At 46.3% G+C, this 23,269-nt stretch overlaps 1 protein-coding gene across 1 annotated transcript; it reads right to left on the minus strand.

The window, feature by feature from the left end:
- Positions 1 to 3,134: 3,134 nt before the first annotated feature.
- Positions 3,135 to 20,137, minus strand: LOC117031606 (probable histone-lysine N-methyltransferase PRDM7). Its single transcript, XM_033122081.1, has 9 exons — positions 20,091 to 20,137; positions 15,664 to 15,791; positions 14,734 to 14,841; positions 7,680 to 7,859; positions 6,960 to 7,061; positions 6,511 to 6,782; positions 6,065 to 6,132; positions 4,909 to 5,178; positions 3,135 to 3,861 (listed from the first exon to the last, which is right to left on the minus strand). Exons 1-9 carry the CDS (start codon positions 20,135 to 20,137, stop codon positions 3,279 to 3,281), a joined length of 1,758 nt encoding a protein of 585 aa, XP_032977972.1. The 3' UTR covers positions 3,135 to 3,278.
- Between the last annotated feature and the right edge of the window lie 3,132 nt (positions 20,138 to 23,269).

Raw genomic sequence — 23,269 nt, forward strand, 5'->3', positions numbered from 1 at the left:
CTTCATGGGCCTGGCACAGGGAGAGGGGCAGATGGCTCATTGCTGCAGGTCGTGCGTGGGGTGTGGGACTCCCCCGGGGTGGCCTGCACTCCTCTGTGTCCTCTAAGGGGGGTTGGAATTCAGCCTTCCTGAGCCCATTGTAGCAGGAACAGGACTGAGACGGCTTAGGTCTCCCCAGGAAGCGGAGGTAACTCACATAGGAGAGGGTGTGAGAGGCTCCTCACTGACTGTCACTTGTCTCTGTGTTTGAAATCAGTTCTGGTTCCAAGGAAACCATGGCCTCTTAGAGCTGTCAGCGCCCTCGCTCCCCAGTGGCAGACGGCTGCCCTGTTCTCACATGAGTCTTGCTGGGCTCCCACCCACTGGGTCCATGGGGATTCTGTGCCCTTGTGGACACCATCTGTGAATGGGTGGCCAGGCGTGACCAACACGATGCATGTCTGCTCTGCGCATAGCATTGTCCCATCAGACTTCAGTAACAAACGTAAGTTTAAAGACACAATAATTAAGAATTTTGACATGGTGTTGGGTGCATTAAACCAGGCAGGGCCAGGTACAGGGGAGGTGTGTTACAGAAGCTGCTGTGTGATGGGCCACACAGGTGAGGCCGTGCAGGGGCCCAGAGACCCACTTACAGTGGGACCGATTCCTGCAGGTGCTGTCCCCACAGTCAGTTCTCAGCAGGGCCAGTGAGGGCCTTGTCTCGGCTTATTCTCAGTATCACCTGCCTGTGCTGACGGAGGCTCAGAGGCTGCCAGGGTCAGTTGGAAGGGCAGTGGCCTGGAGGGAGGTGCCCCCTGACCCCACACCTCCTCAGGGCAGCGGAGTCTATGCAGAGAAAAGTGGGGACAGCCCAACCTCTGAATTTGGCTTCCAAGCCCATAACTGGTCTTTATGCCAAGACCCGTAAGACGTGGGCACTGAAAGGTGTTCAGGGAGAGACCTGCGTTCTCGGCCATCCTCTAAGCCTGATTCTGCCTGTGCTGACTCAACTGTGAACGGCAGCCCCCAAGGCTGGGGTTACCATTCCCATTTTACAGGTTAGAAAACAGGCACAGAGAAGCTGAGCATCTTACCCTAGGTCACACAGCTGGTGAGGGCAGAGCTGAGTCAAATCCACTGTGGTCTAATCTGGAGTCCATATGCTTTGCACCATGAGATGCTGACCTTGAAGGGACAGCAAGGAAAGGGTGCGGGAGACCAAATGCCCCAGACATAGCCAGGCACACTACACACTCACACATCCCCACCTGGCTTTCACCTCAGCGACTACAGAGGTCCTAGGAAACCAGGAGAGGAGCCAAGAGAAGCCAAGGGAGGAGGATGGGGCCTCTTAGGAGAAAAGGACACACTTCCCAGGAGTCCAGGGAATTCCCTTCTCCCATGAGTCTGTCTCAAATTCTAGATTTCTCTCCATGGTCAGTAAACTAACTACCGTGACTCCAGACTCACACCTTTCCAGGAGTTGAGCTCCTGTGGCTGAAATTATGAGTTCTCTGTCGCCCTCCTGGACACCTCTGGTTTCAGTGATAAGGGGGGAATGAACTATGTGGCCTGGAGATTCGTATGGAGACAAAATTTATTAGAACAGGAGGCCAGAGAAACCATGGAGGAGATTGGTGTTGACATCCCCATAGCACTAAAGGAACTGTTTGTCTATCGTATCTCTTGTCATGAAAGTGGAGGATTTGTTTAAGCACTTACTTCTGTACTCATTACACTCTTGGGGAGGGTAAGGGTCAGAAGACTCCCTCTGAAGCCCCCTCAAGTAAGTGGTGCCTACAGTTGTCCTGTGGCTGTTGAGAAAGTATTTAATGCTAACGACTCACTCATCTACTCCCTGCAAACATGGGGCTTCTCCCCTGAGTGTGTCCTCTGGTGTCTGATGAGATGTGACTTTCGACTGAAGCCTCGCCCACACTCCCTGCAAACATAGGGCTTCTCCCCTGAGTGTGTCCTCTGGTGTATGATGAGATGTGACTTTTGACTGAAGCCTCGCCCACACTCCCTGCAAACATAGGGCTTCTCCCCTGAGTGTGTCCTCTGGTGTGTGATGAGATATGACTTTACACTGAAGCCTCGCCCACACTCCCTGCAAACATAGGGCTTCTCCCCTGAGTGTGTCCTCTGGTGTCTGATGAGACATGACTTTACACTGAAGCCTCGCCCACACTCCCTGCAAACATAGGGCTTCTCCCCTGAGTGTGTCCTCTGGTGTCTGATGAGACATGACTTTACACTGAAGCCTCGCCCACACTCCCTGCAAACATAGGGCTTCTCCCCTGAGTGTGTCCTCTGGTGTATGATGAGATTTGACTTTACACTGAAGCCTCGCCCACACTCCCTGCAAACATAGGGCTTCTCCCCTGAGTGTGTCCTCTGGTGTATGATGAGATATGACTTTACACTGAAGCCTCGCCCACACTCCCTGCAAACATAGGGCTTCTCCCCTGAGTGTGTCCTCTGGTGTGTGATGAGATTTGACTTTACACTGAAGCCTCGCCCACACTCCCTGCAAACATAGGGCTTCTCCCCTGAGTGTGTCCTCTGGTGTCTGATGAGATATGACTTTACACTGAAGCCTCGCCCACACTCGCTGCAAACATAGGGCTCCCCTGAGTGTGTCCTCTGGTGTATGATGAGATATGACTTTACACTGAAGCCTCGCCCACACTCCCTGCAAACATAGGGCTTCTCCCCTGAGTGTGTCCTCTGGTGTCTGATGAGATATGACTTTACACTGAAGCCTCGCCCACACTCCCTGCAAACATAGGGCTTCTCCCCTGAGTGTGTCCTCTGGTGTCTGATGAGACATGACTTTACACTGAAGCCTCGCCCACACTCCCTGCAAACATAGGGCTTCTCCCCTGAGTGTGTCCTCTGGTGTATGATGAGATTTGACTTTACACTGAAGCCTCGCCCACACTCCCTGCAAACATAGGGCTTCTCCCCTGAGTGTGTCCTCTGGTGTATGATGAGATATGACTTTACACTGAAGCCTCGCCCACACTCCCTGCAAACATAGGGCTTCTCCCCTGAGTGTGTCCTCTGGTGTGTGATGAGATTTGACTTTACACTGAAGCCTCGCCCACACTCCCTGCAAACATAGGGCTTCTCCCCTGAGTGTGTCCTCTGGTGTGTGATGAGATTTGACTTTACACTGAAGCCTCGCCCACACTCGCTGCAAACATAGGGCTCCCCTGAGTGTGTCCCCTGGTGCTGAATGAGATGTGACCCATCACCAAAGCCTTGCTTGACTCTTACAGTTCTTGACATTCCTACTCCCACAGATAATTTGCCTCTGTGCTCTGGGTGCACTTTCTGGCCTGTCCTGGGCTCTCCCTCCACCATTTTTTCATGCTCCCTACAGCTCCCCATTTGCCCAGTGGGTGGTTTCGAAAAGGCCCCTGAAATCCTCCTCTGCCTGATCCTTTTAAGCAAAGGTTTGGACCTTTCTTTGACCTCTTGACCTTCAGCATTGTCATCCCGGCTGTGTGCATCAGTCCCTTGCTGCTGCTGACTCTGATCCTCTGGGCAGGGTTCCTCCGACTGGAGGTGCTTCCCTGCTGATGTCGCTGGAAGGACCTGAGAGGAGTGACTGCGGCCCACGTGCTGGCTGAGGAATTTCTGAGTGGAGAAGGCCAGAGAGCAGGAGGGACAGGGATGGATCTCTGGCTCTGGTCCTGCTGGAAAAGAAAGTTGGGGTCAGGGCAGGTGTTGACAAGGCTCCCTGGGCTGTGTGCTGTGTCCTGGTGAGACCGGCCCCACTGGTCGGTCTCAGTGTGTCGACAAGGGAGGCTCTGCCTCCCACAAAGTGTTGCTTTACAGTCTACGTTTTCATTCCATTGTTCTGCGCTACATCTTCACAGATCCAGAAAGCCCCTGTCAAGGGCCTTTTCTACATACTGTCCACACTGGGGACTTCCAAGAAGCATCAGAGACAGTTTCAGTCCTTTTATAGATGGCACTGCAGTGGCCCTTCCCCATAGACAAGAATCTTCTAAGTCACATGAAAGAGAAAAACCACAGGCCCCAAATGCGTCACTCATGCTAAAAGCTCATGAAAACACACTAGATTTGATACCCGATCTAACTGCATTTTCATTTTCAGCCTCTCCTAGAAACTGTCTTCATCAACCATTCTGGAATTTTCTGGTCAATACCACTGAGGGCATCTGTGGACCCTCTTTATCCCACCCCATGGAAAGAAGAGGCAGTCTACAGGATAAAAACTCTTCTCCCCAAAGCTGTCCCAGCGCCCGCATAATCTTTTCTTTTGCTAATCGCTCCCTTGCCCATCCTTCTCCATATAAAAACTGTCCATTTTTTTACCACCCTTTGGGGCGCCCTGGTAGATGCTACATGGGTTTCTGCTGACTCATGAATAACGCCAATTAAAACCTCAAATGTACTTGTCTGAATTTTGCCTTTTAAGAAGCGTATTACTGAGACAGTGTCTGCAGTTATTTTACTGTGTTGAGAGCTAAGAACACTCTTCATTCCTTAGGTGGAATTGTCCTTAGTGACATCCTATGTGGGGAAAGGATCTGTGAAGTCAGGATCACCTAGCCTGGAGATCCACAAATGCGTCAGGCAGGATGGAGTCGTGGCTAAAGGGAGCATCTGCTTAAAGCTGAATCTGAGCCTCCCATTCAAAAGGTACTTGCTTGAGGACCCCTATGAGCCTGGATCTCTTGTCGGGAAGTGGGACTCAGATTGGACAAGACAAGAGGGTCAGGTCCCATTGACTGTGAAAGGATTTCAATCTGAAATGCAGCTGGGGGATAAAAAGATCAGAACAAAAAAATATATATATATATAAATTGTTCCTAAGAGTCAAACATGTGAAATGAATCCATTTCTGAAGCAACTGATTTGAAACTTGACTGACATTAGACTGGATTGTACCCTAGGAGTTGGACCATGAGCATTTCCAAGAACCCCTTCTTTTCTTTCCATTTTGAAAAAGAACCGCACTGCCCACCTGTCTCTGCCCCGAGCTCTTGCTTCCACTTGCTGCCCCACTTGCTGCCCAGCTCCTGGCCGTACTCGTCCCCGTACCAGACCAGCAGTTCACAGCCTGGCCTGATGACCTGGCAGGTTCGGTAGAAAATCTGCCTGTGATACTGAAAGGCCACCAGGTTCTGCTCTTCGTCATCCCGGGCACAGTTCACATACCTGGGATCGAGACAGGCAAAAGGAAGGAAAACAAAGGTGCTAAGTTCCCACTATGTGCCCGATCCCTGTCCAGCTCCCCTCCTGATACTGAAAGCCTTCAGGCTCTGACGTCGCCCACTGCCCCTTGCACTCCTGGGGGACCTTCTGTCCACATCTAAGCCCATTGCACAATGTCCTGTGGACTCCTACGTCCAAGTGCTGCCTAGAAAGCTTCCCCCGCTCTTGGAGGTCTCTGTCACAGCCCAGTAAGACAGGACAATAAAGCTCATTCACATTCTGTATCCCCCATAAAAGAGAACCCCTCAAGGAAAGGGACTGGATCAGGAGGCCAAGGTGCCCATGGCCAGACTGGTTCAGTCATGCTCTGCCATCTGCAGGACCCAGGTCTGTTTAGAACCAAGGCTAGGGTGCTTTGCTCTCCTCACAGGTCAAAAGGTCCCTTGTTTTAGGGTACCCTGGCACTGTGAACTTCTCGAAAATAGGAAAATTATAGTTAAATTTATTTCTAAAATCAATTGTTTCATGTCTGTCTGCAGTAAGTCCTCCATAAGGACTAGGGTTGTGTGATCTGTGTATGTAAGGAATCCACTGTCTGAATAAGTGTTCATTAGATTAAAGTATGAATCCAGGGTCCCCAGTGAATCTCTTTCCCTTCCAGATTTTTCCAGGGCCCAAAGTGTGTCCAGCATAGAAAGTTCCATTTTGAGGACATGTGCCATATTTTATCTCCTTTTTTCTTCATGTCTCTCAGTACGAAAGAGCACTGTGTGGAGAAAAGAGCAGGGGATCAAGGGGACCATTGAGTGAGGCTTGATGAGAAGGGAAGGACCAGGGGCCTGTGATTGATGAAGGTCCTGTCTGGAACCCAGACACCTACTGGCCTTACCTCATCCAGTTGGACTGGGATTCGTCCTTTCCATCCACATACTGATAGCAGTTTCTCCCTTTGGTGATCTGAGGTTCAGGGAAAGAAGTTAAAGGCTTTGTTTTGGTGGGGAGGCAGTAGAAGAGTTGTTCTACTCCACCGGCATCCAGGCGCTTTCAGCCTGCATGGATCCCACTGCCAGCTGTGACCACATGATGTGCTTCTCGCTCACCATCTACACGTCTGAGCCGATCTGTCCACTCAGCAGGAGCACCTCACCGAGGGGCCCCTCTGCTGTGTCTGCACCACTTTGCTCCCACTTACCCTCTGGTCTTTAAATGGGAGCGCCATGTTCATGCAAAGTGCACTCAGCACACAGAGCTAACCATATTGTTCCCGTGCACAAGCCAGCATGTAGGTGGGGCCCCCAACCCACAGGGGACAGGGGACAGGTAGATGCTTCTCACCAGCCAGGAGTATCCACTGTTGGCCGCCTCTTCATCTTCTGTGATCTGGCCCTCGTAGGGGCCAAAGTTCAGACCCAGCGGCAGATCGGACGCCTCGTTCCACACTCCAAGCCCCGCCTCAGGGATGCCCGACACTCTGATTCTCAGCCCAGGAGGCAGAGTGAGGGCTGAGCGGTTGGGGTGCCCCTTTTCTACCACACTGTCCTTCACAAATGTAGGGGACCCATGAGTAGCACAGCTTTCAATGAAGAAGTTCTGACACTTCTCACAATCTAGAGGCAAGAGCAACAGGGATTAGGGAAGGTGTAGTGTGTGTTCCTGGATGTAAGAAGCTTCAGAGAGAGTCCAGGCAGTCACATCACTGAGCCTCAATCCTGTACTCTAGGCCAAATGACCAGATGAAACTATTGTATCAAGACATAACAGCCTTGTTTGTAAAGGTCACTTACACAGGTAGTCGTCATCCTGGGGCTCGCTGACCTCTTGGTATGCATGGCCCTTTCTTTCCCGTAGGCTGTACATCTTCACTTCAATCTCCTTTTTCCTGAGTCCTAAGTTGGAGAAGAGAAGGTGAGTGAGGTTGGTGGGCTCTGTAATGTTAGTCCCTGTTTTGCCAGAAAACACAAAATCTATCAAATTGTCACCTGTTTTTCTGTTTGTCCTCCCTTAACTGTTGGTTCAGAGACTCAGACTCCACACTGACTACAGATGGCTGATTCAATGTTAGTTTCTAGCTCTTCACATTATCAGGGTTAACTTCCCAGTCTTTCTATTTACAAAATGGTTCATTCACAGTTACTCATTCAGAAAATATTTGTTGTGGGCCCATTATGTGTTAGGCATTGAGCATATAACACCAAGAAAGTATGGTCCCTATTATGACAGATGGATTTATTGGACAACTTGGATGTGTCAATTCTTTGAAATGTAATTTAATGCTTTCAAACAATGTGTGAGCTTTGTATCCTTATCTTCACTTTATAGATTAGCATTCAGGAACCCACAGAATGTATAAGAGTCGCCCAAAGCCCCAGAGCTAACCTGAGTTCTCAGCTTAGCCCACCTTAAACCCAGGCCTACCCAAAGTCCACCCCACATACCTCAGCCATACTTATCAACTTTTCCAGAGGATTCAGAGGAACTACAGTCCCCAAATTATTTTCTCTTACCTGATTTTTGTCTAGCGTGCTGTCCAGAGGTGTTTGCTTCTCCAGGAGGGGACATTGGTTTCTGGGTCTGCTCTGAGCCACTTGCCTTCAGCAAATTTGTGGTTCCTGACAATTCCTTCAAACTAGGTTTGTTTCTTGATGGTGCCCTGGACGTTACCTTCAATGTGACAGCCACATATTAAGAGATAACATGTGTTTCTTTAATTCTTTAGGGTTTATGACGTGTTTTCACAGGCATGATTTTAATTACTACTTCGACCACCCTTGGAAGTTCCTGGGGAGTATGAATGTTGGAACAGAAAGGGCCTATGTGGGTAATGAGTCCAAGACTAGAACCCATGCCTTAAGGCTCTTTCCTTCCAACTTTTTCCGTAAAAGTAGGAGTGAGAGAGATTGGGAATAGAACAAAGAAATGGTTGGGAGAAACATACGTATCTAGACGACAAAATTATGCTGAAAGTTGCAAATTGCTCTATCTTGGAAAGTATTTGTAATTCGATTAACTGTTTCCCATCAATTCTGATTTAATAAGGTTGTACCACTAGGTAGTTCTCTTTAGTTTCCTGATCCATAACATGGTCATTCTTAATGAGTTAGTGACCATGACATGTAATAACATTCACCAAAGTTTTTTGTGAGCTATTTAATACAATATGGAAGTGAGATTACAGTCCTACTATCAACGTACCCCTTCAGCCGTCTCCATTTTTGAAAAGTGACAGATATTATCTTCAGCATTCATTGACCCTCTTACTTCTATTTTAATTTGTAAATTTGAAATCACTCATTCAGAAAACATTCAGGGGGCCCTCAGGGGACCTGAGCTGGTCCAGGGACTTCTGAGAAGAATCACGTGTGGAGCAGCCTCTCAAAGAGCTCGCAGTACAGAGGGAAGCATTGATTCTAAACAATTCCAGATTACATGATCGTCACCTGATTAAGCTCAGAGAAAGAAGCTGTTACTTCCACCTGCAGGAATGAGCATTTGAAATCACTTCCAGAGGGATGTGGAATAGTGAGCGATTGACATGAAGTCCTTACAGAGGGACGAATGTCTGTAGAATGGTGAGTGACTTATATGAAGACCTTACAGGGGGGTGAGTGTCTGTAGAATAGTGAGTGACCGACATGAAGTCCTAAAATTGTATTATCTGTTGCTTCTCAGTCATCAGCCCTGAGGCTCCTCAGTGACGGAAGGTGATTCCTTTACTTAGAGGGCGAGGCTCTGAGGCTGGGGTCCTCTATCCTCCCTCCCCTGGGACCATTCATGCACAAACTGCCTGCATACCAGAAAGCTTCCCTGAGTCAGGGTTGTCGTGCACCTCTCAATGTAGCATAGCAGAAAGAACCGAGGTTGAGCTCATCAGTCAGATGAACAATATAAACGTATGGATGAGACAGTGCAAATTTTGTAAAACTATGATGTTCTAATGAGTTTGTAAGTGGTTTAGAGAAGGAGCTTTGGATTAGATTGCACTACCCCTGACACTGTGCTCTCAGACACATAATCAGACATTTCTGTAACTCTGAAACCTCAGTTTCCTCATCTATAAATGGTGATAGTTATAGTACCTACCTCAGAATTGTTGTAAGTGTATTCATGTAAAATTCTTAAAGTCTGAAATATTGTGAAAATAAAACAAGTGGCAGCTCGTGTTGTTGCTGTGTGTTATTCACTATTAAAATGATGAAGATATCACACTGTGTAGAAGAGACCAGGAAAGGAAGGCAGCAGTCCCTAGAACAGTCTGCAATTCCTTCTCTTACCTGCATTTGGATCCACGAGGAAGATTTTCTCTACAACAGGATTTGGGAACTACTCACCTTCTGGTGTTTACTCTGTCCCACTCTGAAGTCCACCCGAGAAGGTTTGACTAAAAGGTGATGAGAAAGCAGTGTTTTGGTTGGTAAGTGTTTCCAAAATCTGGAGATTCTTACTGGGGACAAAGAATTCTGAATCAGAGATTGACAAGTACAAACCACTGGAAATGGTTTCTGAGGTACCATTAAGGCTTATGCTTCTATTGGGGGCATCAACTAATTTTCTTAAAATGTTTAAAAATAGACAAAGCCTCATCTATGTTTCATCCTATGTTCATAAGGTATCTATTACATTTATTTAAAAAATAAATTGGCCTTTCATGACAAAAATACTCCACAAACTAGGAACAGAATGAAATTACCTCAATATAAAGGTCATATATGAAAAGTCCATCTGTAACATTTTGCTCTACAGTGAAAAACTGAAAAGCTTTTCCTCCAAGATCAAGAACAAGGCAAGGATGCCCACTCTTGCCACTTCTACTCAACACTGTGGAGGAGAAACTGTTCCCTGAGATGACTGATGTCGGTCCCTCGCGCTAGGTCTGGTTAGATGCAGGCCAGAACAGAGATTGCTTCCCCAGATTCCCCAGAGACTGTGTGATCGACCCTTCCACTACGCTGGTTCATGCCGGTTCCTGGAAAAGGCCATTACCCTTCCCCAAGATGGCATATAAGGAGGTCATTCTTATCTGGGGTGGCCAAACTCCATACCACCATCCATCTTGCCCTGTTCTCCTGCCATACTTCGCGGAGGACATCCATGGTGCTTTGCTGTAGCCCAAGAGGCATCTCGTGTAAGTTCCCTTAATAAACGCTTGATGTAATGATGGAGTTGTCAGCCTCTTTCTTTTGTCTCTGAGCCCCAGGAAATTTTATGAAACAAACATAGTACTAGAAGTCCTAGCCAGAGCGTTAGACAAAAAAGGAAACAGAGTCATCTAATTTGGAAAGCAAAAAGTAAGATTACATCTTTTTGCAGATGACATGCTGTTATGTCTAGAAATTCCTAAAGACTCCACAAAAAATCCTGTTAGAACTAATAAATCAATTCAGCAAAATTCCAAGTTACAAAATCAACAGTCAAAAATCAGTTGTATTTCTATGCACTAACAACGAACAATCCAAAAAGGAACTTAAGAAAACAATCCCTTCTATAATAGCATTAAAAAGAATTAATTAAAAATAAACCTAGGGGCCGGCCCGGTGGCTCAGGCGGTTAGAGCTCCATGCTCCTAACTCCGAAGGCTGCCGGTTCGAGTCCCACATGGGCCAGTGGGCTCTCAACCACAAGGTTACCAGTTCGATTCCTCGAGTCCCGCAAAGGATGGTGGGCAGCGCCCCCTGCAACTAAGATTGAACATGGCACCTTGAGCTGAGCTGCCGCTGAGCTCCTGGATGGCTCAGTTGGTTGGAGCGCCAACTCTCAACCTCAAGGTTGCCATTTTGATTCCTCGAGTCCCACAAGGGATGGTGGGTTGTGCCCCCTGCAACTAGCAACGGCAACTGGACCTGGAGCTGAGCTGTGCCCTCCACAACTAAGACTGAGAGGACAACAACTTGAAGCTGAACGGCACCCTCCACAACTAAGACTGAAAGGACAACTTGACTTGGAAAAAAGTCCTGGAAGTACACGCTATTCCCCAATAAAAAAAAAGTTCTGTTCCCCTTCCCCAATAAAATCTGTAAAAAAATAAATAAATAAAATGAAAAAAAATAAACCTAGGACGGTGTAGATGCCTGACCGCTGCACTGTACACCTGAAGCTGAAGCTAAGTAATATTGAATGTCAACTATAATTTCATATATATGATCACAGGATGTGGAGTACAGCATAGGGAATAGAGTCAATGGAATTGTAACAGCTGTATACGATATCAGAGGGCTAGTAGGTTGGGGGAGGGGGGTTATCACTTTGTGAGGGGTGTAACTGTCTATTACATTGTTTTGTACACCTGAAATTAATTTTAAAAAATGAGCAAAGAAAAAAAAGTTAAAAACCCAAACCAAGGAGGTTAAAAACTTGTACACTGAAAATGATAAAACACTGGTGACATAAAGTTAAAGACACAAGTAAATGGAAAGACATTTCATGCTCATGGATTGGGAGACTTAATACTGTAAAGCTGTCCATACTGCCTAAAACAATCTAAAGATTCAAAGTGTCAATGTCTAAACAGTAGATAATTTTTATCAAAATTGATTTGAGCCAAACAATATAAGCCTGGAAGCAAGAGCTCAACAGACTGAGAAAAATGCTTCTCAAAATAACATTTTTCAGCTTCTTTTATGCATTTAGCATTAAGGAGGGAATGTAAGGAAGATTACCTGAAGGTGGGAAAAAGCAAGGTGGGGAGTGGACTACAAGAGATCTAACAAGATTCTGTGCTCTCTTGAGGGTGGTCAAGCTTCAAAGGTGACTGAAAAGAGGCATTTCAAAGGTGTGTGAATGTAGATGCACAGAAACAATAAACAGGGCTTGCTTAAGGCAAACAGAAGCCTTTTACTAAACAGTTCTATGACCGGGGAGTGACTGCCCACCCTGACTTGCCCAGTTAGGAATTTATGATCAGATCACCCTGTGAAGTTACTTTCCGTAGAACCCCTTTTTCATCCACTAATGTAATCCCAATGGTATTTTTTGCAGAAAGAGAAAAAGCATCTTAAATATGGAATCTCTAAACATCCTGAAACGCAAAATACAATCTTGAGAAAGAACAAAGCTGGAGGTCTCACATTTGCTGATTTCAAAACATACTACAAACTTACAGTACTCAAAACAGCATAGTATTGGCATAAAGACAGAACCACAAGCCAGTGGAACACAGTAGCAAGCCTGGAAGGACACTCTTGAGTAAATGGTCAAATGATCTTCATCAAGGGTGCAAAGACTACACAATGACAAAAAGATAATCTCTTCAACAAACAATGCTGGGAAAACAGAATATCCACTCACCAAAAAAAATGAAGATGGACCCTTGTCATACAGCATATATATAGAAATCCACTCAAGACAGCTTAAAAACCTAATTGTAAGACCTGAAACTATAAAACTCTTAGAGGAAAAGCTTCAAATAGGCAATGCTTTCTTTGATATGACACCAAAAGCACAAGCATCAAAAGCAAAAATAGGGCCGGCCCGGTGGCTCAGGCGGTTGGAGCTCCATGCTCCTAACTCCGAAGGCTGCCGGTTCGATTCCCACATGGGCCAGTGGGCTCTCAACCACAAGGTTGCCAGTTCAATTCCTCGAGTCCCGCAAGGGATGGTGGGCTCCGCCCCCTGCAACTAAGATTGAACACGGCACCTTGAGCTGAGCTGCCGCTGAGCTCCCGGATGGCTCAGTTGGTTGGAGTGCGTCCTCTCAACCACAAGGTTGCCGGTTCAACACCAGCAAGGGATGGTGGGTTGTGCCCACTGCAACTAACAAGGGCAACTGGACCTGGAGCTGAGCTGCGCCCTCCACAACTAAGACTGAAAGGACAACAACTTGACTTGGAAAAAAGACCTGGAAGTACACACTGTTCTCCAGTAAAGTCCTATTCCTCTTCCCCAATAAAATCTTAAAAAAAAAAAAAAAAAAAAAGCAAAAATAGACAAATGGGACTACATTAAACTTACAAACTTCTGTGCAGCAAAGACAAAGTCAACAAACCACACAGACGACATATGGAATTGGAGAAAATTTTTGGAAAACATCTATCTGGTAAGAGTTAATATCCAGAATATATAAAGAACTTCTACAACTCAACAATAAAATATCAAATAATCCCATTAGAACTGGGTGCTATGGACTGAATTATGTTCCCCCTCCCCCCAGTCATATACTGAAACCCTATATATAAACGGTCAAGCATATGAAAAGATGATCAATACCCCTAATCAAAGGGAAATGCAAATGAAAGCTACAATGAAGTGTCATATAACAAGTGTTGGCAGGAATGTGGAGATATTAGAACCCCTACACATTGTTGGTGGGAATGCAAAATGGTTCAGCCACTATGGAAAATAGTATAAACATTCCTCAAAAAATTATAAATAGGGGGTTAGCTCAGTTTGTTAGAGCGTGGTGCTGATAACACCAAAGTTACCGGTTTGATCCCCACATGGGCCACTGTGAGCTGCGCCCTCCTTTAAAAAAAAATTATAAATAGAACTGCCATATGATCTATCAATCCAAATTTTGGGTATGTATTCAAAATAATTGAAAACAGGATATTGAATAAATATTTGCACCCCCATGGCAGCATTATTCACAATAGCAAAGATGGGAAAGCAATCTAAATGTCCATCGATGGACAAACGGACAAAGAAAATATGGTAAATGCATACAATAGAATACTATTCAGCCTTAACAAAGAAAGAAATCACATCATATGGTACAACATGGATGAACCCTGAGGACATTACACTGAGTAAAATAAACCAAACACAAAAAGACAAACACCACATGATTCCAGTTATGGAAGCTATCTAAAGTAATCAAATTTATGGGAGAAAAATAGAATGGTGGTTGCCAAGGGGCCATGTGGGAGACATCAGCTATCTGTCTGTCTGGAACAGCTGTCTGAAAACCTCCCCCAGAATCAAGACAAAAATCAGGTTCATTTTGGGGTCAGAAAATCATGTGTTGTGATAAAATATGCATAAATAAATTATATATCTTTACATAATATCTTAATCATTTCCTCATCTAGGACATTTAATCCAATAACTGAACTATTATGAGATTAGTGTTAGAAAGCTCTTTGGTGGAGTTACAGTTTAACTAAGTTTTCTGCAATTGCCCTTTATCAATGTGTAACAAAAATAATTGTTTTAAAAATGATAAATTGTAAACATTTGGAAAGTATGGAGAATTGCACTGGAAAATGTATATACATTCACCATTTAGCCTAATGTCAGGATTCTGCCACAACGGCTTCAGATCTTTTTATTTCTATGTTAAAATGCAAAAACAAAAAGCTAACCCAGACATTGGCAAGTCACCTGCTAGATCTTCCTCTTTCTCTTGGGATGTAACTATTCTGAATTTGTTATTTCTTATTCACTTTCAGGTTTCTATACAGTTACTGCTTATTCATGTATCTGTAAATATGTAATTATTGTACACATTTTTCTGGGCATCTTGTTTGCTGAACAAGCAAACACTGTTTCCTTAACCCCTGACTGGCAGCTCAGATCTACCCCAGGTCAGTTTCAGGACGGCACCTCTGAGTCCTCCTGGCCCCTCACCTTGCCGCCTTGGAGTCCATTCTTCATCAGAATCCTCAGTGTCATCTGCCTGGGGTCTCATGGCCCGCCTGTGTTGACACATGAAAGCTGGTCGAGAGGCTCTGAGACCTGGAACGAAGCAAAATCTCTGTCCTGAAAGGGAAGAGCCTGAAGGAGGAACAAAGCACCAGAGCAACTCACTGTGATGGACTGGGTGGGCCAAGAGGGTCTAGAACATGGCACCGTGAGTGTGGCACCGTGAGTGTGGCACTGTCAGTGCCATCCCTGCCCTCACACAAAAGAACAAAACTCCCCCCAGGTCGCTCTGCACACAGAAGGGAGCTGCAGGCAGATGAGCACCTGAGAGTGAGCGAGCCCGAGTAACACAGTGTGTCAGGGCTCCCAAGCTCACGTCCCCAGCTCGTCCTGTTACCTAGAGCAAGCATTGCCTCGTAGTTCCTTTTCACGTTTCTGTACCGGGTTTTCTCCCAGTCTCCCATCGCTGTCCATTCTTCCTTGGAGAAGTACATGGAAATGTCTCTGACAGCATCATTGGCCTCGAGAAAATAATAGGTTGCATCAGTAACTTACTACAAGTCAGCACTTCGGGCGGGGCCTTCTCCGCCCCGTGTGTGCAGGGTGTCGACTGAGACCTCCGGGTGGTCGCTGTGAACCAAGGATGCAGATGTTCTCTCCCTCCTGCTGTGCCCTGGTGAACGGAGCAATACCAGCTTTCCCGACACAGCAGCTGCTGACGCTAGTGTCCCGTTCTCCCCCACGTTCCAGACAGGACCAAGCGCCCCATTCTGTGCACATGCACAGCGAGGGGAGCCCACCAGTGCAGGTGGGTAGTCTGGTCTTCTGGGCACCAGCTCCTGGTCACCAGGCCCCTCTCCCCATCCTTCCCACAGGCCCCGCTTGCAGGCTGGCGTGGCCTCCCCCACTTCTCACCTTGGGCTTCCACCTTCTTCTCCTTGTGTTTCTTTCTGGGCTCTCCTCTGGGGACCTGCCAGGGCTCATGGTGCTGGGACCACTGGGGGACCCCGTTCTGGCTCAGAGGCTGGTACGGGCCAAGGTGCCTGTGGAGGGAGAAAGGGCTGAGAGGAGGTGGCAGCCCCCACCAATGCCCAGAGGCAGGCCTGGCCTGTCTTCTCCATCTGGGCAGGGTGTCCAGAGAAGGAAGATGTGGGGACCCAGCAAGGATTAGAGCACGTGGGGGAAAGTCTCGGGGGGCACCGATGGCACGGGAGGGTCTCCCCGGCCATCACAGACCAGCCGACTGGGAGCTGGGCTTGGTTTTTTTCGCCCCCTTGTAGTTGTGCCCTTCTCAGGAAAGGTGGCAAAGGCATCTGGAGGGATGTGGCTGAGGGTGTTTGAGGGGAGTCCTGAGGGGCGAGGCCAGAGAAGCCTCAAGGAGACTCCGAGGCCCGACTGCAGGGATGGGGTCTGGCCGACCATCAGGACTGTTCCAGAGACAGGAATGAATATTCCCCATAGAAGGGTTTGGGAATCCGGGAAAATCTGGGCAGAGGGCAGCCTCCATCTCTAAGGGCCGGCCATCCCTCTGGCTGAGGGGTTTTGGGGTCCCCCAGGCGGAGGGACTGGGTGCCTCAGGTCGAGAGGCTTTGCGGTCTCAGGTGGAGGAGGTCTGGGTCCCTGGGGCTGAGGTATTTGCGGTCTCCAGGGACAAGAGTCGGGGTCTTTCAGGCTGAAGAGATTCAGATGCTCAGGCGGAGAGAATTTGGGATCTTTGAGGCTGGGGAGATTTGAGGTCTCTCATTACGGGGCTCTAGGTTCCCGACATTGCGGTAAATTGGGGTCTTCGAACCAAAGAGATTAAGAGCTCCCAGGATGAGGGCATGTAGGATCTGAGGTTGGGGAATCGGGCTTCGGGTGCGTGCTGTTCTTAGGGTTTCTCATGCTGAGGGGTTTCTCAGGCTGAGGGGAATTCGGTTTTCAGGGTGTTTGGGATGTAAGCATTAGTGGATTTCGTGTCTATCTGGAGGAGATTTGCGGTCCCTCCAGGTTAGCGGATTTGGGGTCCCTCAGGGTGACGGGATTTGGGGTCCTTCGAGGCTGACAGGATTTGGAGCGTCTCAGGGTGAGGGGATCGAGAGTCTCTGAGGCAGGAATTTGAAGGTCTCAGGTTAAGGGTTTATAAGGGTTTCACATGGCAAAGGACCCGTTTTCCTGTCAGTCTCCGGGCTCTTCAGCCGCACCGCTCACCCGGTCGAGTGCCGCCCCCCAGCCTGCGCGCCGTTCCCGCCTGCCCTCAGGAGTTGAGAAGCGGCAGAGGGCGAGGTACCCGCCTATATAGCTGTGTCTGGCGTAACCCACCAATCACTGCTGCGATCATAGGGTCCTCCCGCCAATTGGCGGACAGAAGAAGCCAAGAGGGTGGGGCACGGGGCGGAGCCTACCTGTCAGTCAGGAGCAGAACCCAATCCTAGGCGGGGGGTGGGGGAGTGAAGCGGGCGGCCGGCTCTTCACACCTCCTGTGGAAGGTCCCTCCCCACTCCGCAGGGATTGGCTGCTCTGGATCCTGCCAGTGTCTGTCAAGAAGCCTTCCGCGAGGCAGCTGGTGTTGGTGAAAGACCTGCCCCTCAGGAACCAGCGTCCACCCCCAGGCTGAGCCTGGAGCGTGGACCTCGCGGCAGGTCTTTAGGGTGGACGTGGCCATCTGTGGAATGACAAAGATTCTGTGTTCCACCAGACTTTAGTCAGGATCCCAAACTTTCTCCTAGGATCATTTATGCCATTTAAACTCCACTTCCCCCCCCCTTTTAAAAAATTTGTTAGTTTCAGGTGTACAAAGCAATGTAATATGTAAAATCCACTTTTAGCAAGAACTATATTACCAGTTAGTGTGTGGTGAATATCAGATCACATGGGGAGGGGGAACGGGGACTGTAATTCAGTAAATTCTGATGAGATAAGATGCAGACACACAATTTTATTTTGTGTCCGTCCATATGTTTCAAAGGTTCAAACAGAACAAATGAAATAATAAGTATGTTAGAAAAACCTCTAGGAGATTTTTAAATCTCAAACAACTGGCATTACGAGTAATAGACACGTTTAAGTTATATAGGTCTAAAAAGGCTTCTGAAATAAGAAAATATAGATAAAACCACACAAAAAGGAAAAAACTACAAATATTTTGCATAAAAAAGAATACATCAAATACCAAGACGGCATCCACAGAGGAGGGTCAGTTTAACACCTACTGGCTTTCACAAGATTAAGTGGGAAGAGTGTTTCTGGCCCTTTCCTAGTTTTGATCACAGAAATATAACATGATTTCCATGTATTGCAAATAAGCCAACTGTCGATTTATTACTGTGAAATTTAATAAAGGGAGATGTCAGTAAAGTGGAGTTGGGGAGCCAGAAGGGGGCGCTCTCACATAGTACGACCCGAGGTCAATGACAGACCCTCACAGAAGAATCCTCCACGGGAAAAAATCATCAATTATACGCCTCAATGAGAAAGATACGCAGTGAGTCTCCCGCAAAAAACTGACTTCCCAGCATCTCATTCCCAGCATGAGAAACCGTCGTCACCCTGAACTCGGCTTTTCCCCAATGGACTTTCATTCAAAATGACCCCTCCCAACTGCCTTCTTCTTTTCAAAATCACATTCCTCGCCTTTATTTGTGGGACTTGCCTATGATTTTTGCTATAGTTTGCTTGTCCAAAATTGCAATTCTTTGCCGTTTCTGAGTAAACCCATTTTTGCTGGTAAAATAACTTTTATTTTTAGGGTCGACATTATTTGATGGCCCATATGGGGATCCAAAGAAGACCCACCCCTGGCATCTCTGGGGTTGTGCCCGCAGGGCCCTCTGAACTGTCAGCTTCCTTGCGGACCCTGGAATTTGACAGTAAGTCTTTCTTCTGAATCTGCGCTTCTGCTCTGTTTTCGAAGCTCTCCAGATTCTATTCGGGTCTATTTTAAGGCTTCGTCCTTTTCTGATTAAACGCCTCGTTTTGTTTGTAAGTACTCGGTCAGCACTTCAGCCTGACTTTTGAAATCTGGCTGTTCTCTTGGAACTGTGCTAGACTTTGACCTGATTCTTTTTGGAATCGGGCTGTTTCTACTGAAATTGAAATGCCCAACAATTGAACCCAGAAAAGAAAAAACAACATTGTAAGTCTAGTAACTGTTGGTTCCCTAAAAATTTGAAACTGTAACTTGGGCCAAATAACAAACTAACTAGTCCTACTAGAAATTCCAAGATCCCCACTCCTTGATACTATACATGCATTAAACCACTGGTCCTCTGCTGAAATGCTAGCACATAGGAACCACTGTTGGTGGGGAAATAATAACAAAGCCTCAAAAGGTGCCTACCTCACTAGTCGCACTTTTCGAAAGTGGGAAGCCTTACCCACCCAGGGAAGCCTGTTCACAGTTGTTCATTTTAAATTGCCTGTTCATTTTAAATTGCCTAGCAAAGCATTTGAGTTTTGTTGAATAAACAGTAACATGCAAATTTGGAGGATTATAAACAGTTGTCACTTATTTCTAACTCCATTGTCCACGAAGAAGGAAAAATATCAGGTAACATTAAACGTTGATAAGTCAATGCTACATATTGTAATCACTAGATAACCACTAAAACATTAATTTAGAAAATGTGTAGCTAGCAAGCTTCAAGATAGAAAAAGTAGAAGAAGATACAACAGAATAAAAGAACCCACCTAAAATAGCAAAATGAAAACAAAAATAAAACAACAACACAATTCTCCAAAAGCAAAATAAAAGACTTGGAAACAAAATAAAAAATTGAAAAGGCTAATGAGAGAGGAAAAAAACAGAAGTAAATGCAAAGGCACGTGTCCTTGTGTAGGAAGACTCAGTGTTCTAAATATGTCCGTTTTGTACGTTAACGTAAATTTCATTGTCACTCCAATTAAAATAATTTAAGTATTCAAATTTTTAAGCTGATTAAAAAGAATATATGTAAAAATAAGCAAGCTTGAATAGCAGGGAAATTTTGAAAACCATTAAGAGAACTATTAAGGGTGTGCTAGCCTATTGAACATTGAAATTTCTTATAAACATTAATATTAAGACTGTACATTTTGGGAAATTAATATAGTCAGTTCAATATAATTAAATATGAAATGCAGAAGTAGACTCTGTGACAGTTAATTTCATTTGTTACCTTAATAGCACTCAGGGACGGCCAGGTAGGTGGTAAAACACTATTTCTGGGTGTGTCTGTGAAGGTGTTTTTGGGAGTAGCATATGAATCCGACTGAGTAAAGAAGACAGCCCTCCCCAGGTGGTGGGCATCCAGGCTGTGGTCCCGAATGGGACCAAAAGGTGGAGGGAGGTGGAATTGTCTTTTTTCTTGAGCTGGACTTCTCACCTTTTCCTGCCATCGGACATTGGAGCTCCAGGTTCCTGGACCTTCATACTCGGACTAATGATCCCACCAGCTTTCCTGCAGACTGCTGGATTTCTCTGCTTCCATAACAGCGCGTGTCATGCAGGGTCTCAGCTCCCGCTCCCGCACAAGAACACAGGGCATGGTGAGGCCAAAACAGAACATCCATGGAGCCATTGATAGGGGAGTCATACCACTCTATTCTCGCTGGTGGCTGGGTTGGAGACACAAAAGCAAACATCCGCAAGTACCCCAACAAGGGGTCTTCCTGCTCCCCAGTCTCGCTGGTGGCTGGGAGAGACACAGGAAGTAGAAGCCGCTTGATCCGCAAACCACTGGCCGGTTTTCTGCCTGCCAACCAACCAATCAACCAACGAAGCCACGGCAGTTATATCAGTGGCTAATTGGCTAACTCATTACAGCTGCTGGCCACCTACTGCGCGAGCCTGCACCTCTCCACGTGAGGCCGAGAGCCTGGAAATGGCTGTCTGGTACTCTGTACCCTCAGCATGATATAGGCCCACATGTAGAATGACATGGTACCTGAGGAAAGTGAATTTCAAACTTTGGGGGAAAAGAGTCACTGTTGTGAGGCTGTGAGGAAGCAGGCTCTGTGCTCTGCGCTCAGCAGGAGAGGATTTGTTAAAGAGGTTTGCCCATAATGTGGAATATTACACACACAACTTGAAAAGTGAGTGAGGATGTGTGAGTTTACATTTCATTAAAGAAATTAAAACCTGATAAGGTGGTTCTAATTGATTGTAACAGAGAATAATTTCTAAGGAGTGTTTTTTTAAGTGAGAAAAGTAACATGCAAAACAAATTGCATTTTACAAATACCCAGCCAACCTTTAATTAAAATTCTGCTAATAGAAAGGTCGAGTACAGGAACATGTGTATCACACAAGAATTAATTAAAAAGAAATTATTGGAAAGGTATTATGATATGAAAAAGCATAATTAACATGTTTATTTTAGTTAGCTTCTGTCCATTAAATTGCTCCAAAGAGCAATTTAATTCCAAAACACAGAACCACTTCAAATTTAGAAAATATAATTTAATGACATTGAAATGAGTATTTTTTTTTTTTTACAGCCCGTTCATCCAGTGGGTAGAAAACCTTGCTCTTATATGGTCTATACTTTATGTCAATTTTGTGCAAGAAAATGAATTTGGCTAATTAACTGCTTTAGCTCATGAGTTTTGTATTCATATCTAGAACACTCTGAGTTTCCACTGTTCGATCTTACGATTTGCTATAAATGGAATGTATTTCAGAATATTTTATCCACAGGTTGTGCTGCCCTAAATCTCAACTGATTTTGCTCCTCAAACACCATGTTCTTGATTTTGTTGTTGTTGTTGGCTTTCACTTTACCACAGCTACTGGAAAATATACTTCAAAGGGAATAAAGATGAAATCAAATAAAAAATGCAGTATATATATGGTGCTAAAAAATGTATACTCATTTTAAGAAAGGAAAACTGTATTAAAATTGTAATACTCACTATATACTGATAACAAAGATGATAACAAAGATGATACAAGTCACGTTCGACGTCTGCAATGACAAGAGGAGCTCATAGTGGTTCCCATCAGTGTCCAGACACTTCCGATTACAGTGACCTACTGTTACATAGGTAACATCTCTTAAAATGTGTACACATTTTTTTGGCATCTGTGGGGACAGAGCCAGAAGTGCAGTTTCCAGGCTCTCAGCCTCATGTGGAAAGGTGTTGGCTCAGGTATTAAATGACCATCAACTGTGATTAGATGGCCATAGGCTGTAGCCTCTTGGGCAATTGGCCCCTGATATGGCTGTCATGACTGCGTTGGTTGGTTGGTTGCCAGGTGAGAAAAGACGGATTGAGGATCGTGTGGCTCCTACTTTGTGTGTCTCACCCAGCCACCAGCGAGACTATAGTGGTATGACTCCCCTATCTATGGCTCCGTGGGTGTTCCTTTTTGGCCTCACCATGTCCTGCGTTCTTATGTGGGGAGTGGGAGCTGAGACCCCGCATGTCACTCTGCATGACACATGGTGCAGCGAGCAGGGTGTGGTGTCGGCGGAAACTCTCCGAAAGGCAATGGAGCAGTTTATACGTATGAAAGCTCAGTTTCAGGAAGCCCATGAGGAGCAGCGCTGGGAACAGGAAGGGGGGGGGAGAGGGGGCTTCAGGAGCCAGACCGCAGACCCCAGGGAGAGCAGGGGAGGCAGGCTGTGTTGGGATCCCAGGCTCTGGCCTGGGCGCTGGGGCTGAAGGGGCCTTGGAAACTCCACTCCAGGTGCAGCATTTGCAGGGGGAGCCGAACACCCCGCTCCTGGGGCAGCTTTGCTGGAACAGACATTCCTCTGCACAGCTATGGTAGCTGGCCTGTCCTGAGGGTTGGGGTACAGTCTGTCAGCCTTGCCCTGGCATAAGGTGTCTTGTCCAAGGCTGGTGCCACCCTCAGGTCCAGAGGTCTGACCTGGTGTGGGAACTCCAGTCCTGGGGGGTCTAAAGGCATATGGAAGACCTGGGAAAACAGTGCAGAGTCAGCCAAGGACACGCCAAGAGATCCCAAACCCACTGGTCACACACGCAGTCAGTAACCGTGGGCTGGCAGCAGCTCAGCACCCCACACCCCACATTCTCCATCTGTTTCTGTCCCTGTCGGACCTTCTCCTTCGGTGTCTGTCAACATCTGTCTGTCTGACTAGGTTCAAGATATTCATGAAACATCTGCTCTTGTCACCACCCTGCAGTGACCTTTTCAAGCTCCCAAGGGACCTTACTTCATCCCTAGCTCAGGATGCCTTATCTACCCTTGTTTCCTATCTTCCTACTTCTCCTGAATGTGGGGTCTCTGACTCTCTCCTCTGTGCGGGGTTCCCATATGTATGTATTAAATCTGCTTATTTTGTCTTACTAGATCTGTGTCACAAATACTTGATTATTAGAGCAGCCAAAATAACCTTGAGGGTAGAGGAAAGTTTCTTCCCCATCGAAGCAAGTAATCAGATATTTAATAAAAGGTGAAATTTTGGAGTGTATCTACATCACTGCGTCATGCAATAAGATTCAACAATTTAAATTACCTTATTCTAAGGACTGAGTGATTAGATCAATGAAATATGGGACTATCTACCAATTTAACTCCTGGATGTGAAACTTCTAT

Source organism: Rhinolophus ferrumequinum, chromosome 12 (genome assembly GCF_004115265.2).
Source record: "Rhinolophus ferrumequinum isolate MPI-CBG mRhiFer1 chromosome 12, mRhiFer1_v1.p, whole genome shotgun sequence".
NCBI lineage: Eukaryota > Metazoa > Chordata > Mammalia > Chiroptera > Rhinolophidae > Rhinolophus > Rhinolophus ferrumequinum.

Excerpts from the sequence above, each read along its gene's own strand:
- LOC117031606 (XM_033122081.1), bottom strand. The coding sequence starts at position 20,137 with ATGAAGGTCCAGGAACCTGGAGCTCCAATGTCCGATGGCAGGAAAAG. Across the intron at positions 7,860-14,733 it reads ATGGACTCCAAGGCGGCAAG|AATATGTGGCTGTCACATTG; the intron begins GTGAGGGGCCAG and ends ATGTTATCTCTT. Across the intron at positions 7,062-7,679 it reads GCACGCTAGACAAAAATCAG|GACTCAGGAAAAAGGAGATT; the intron begins GTAAGAGAAAAT and ends TCTCCAACTTAG.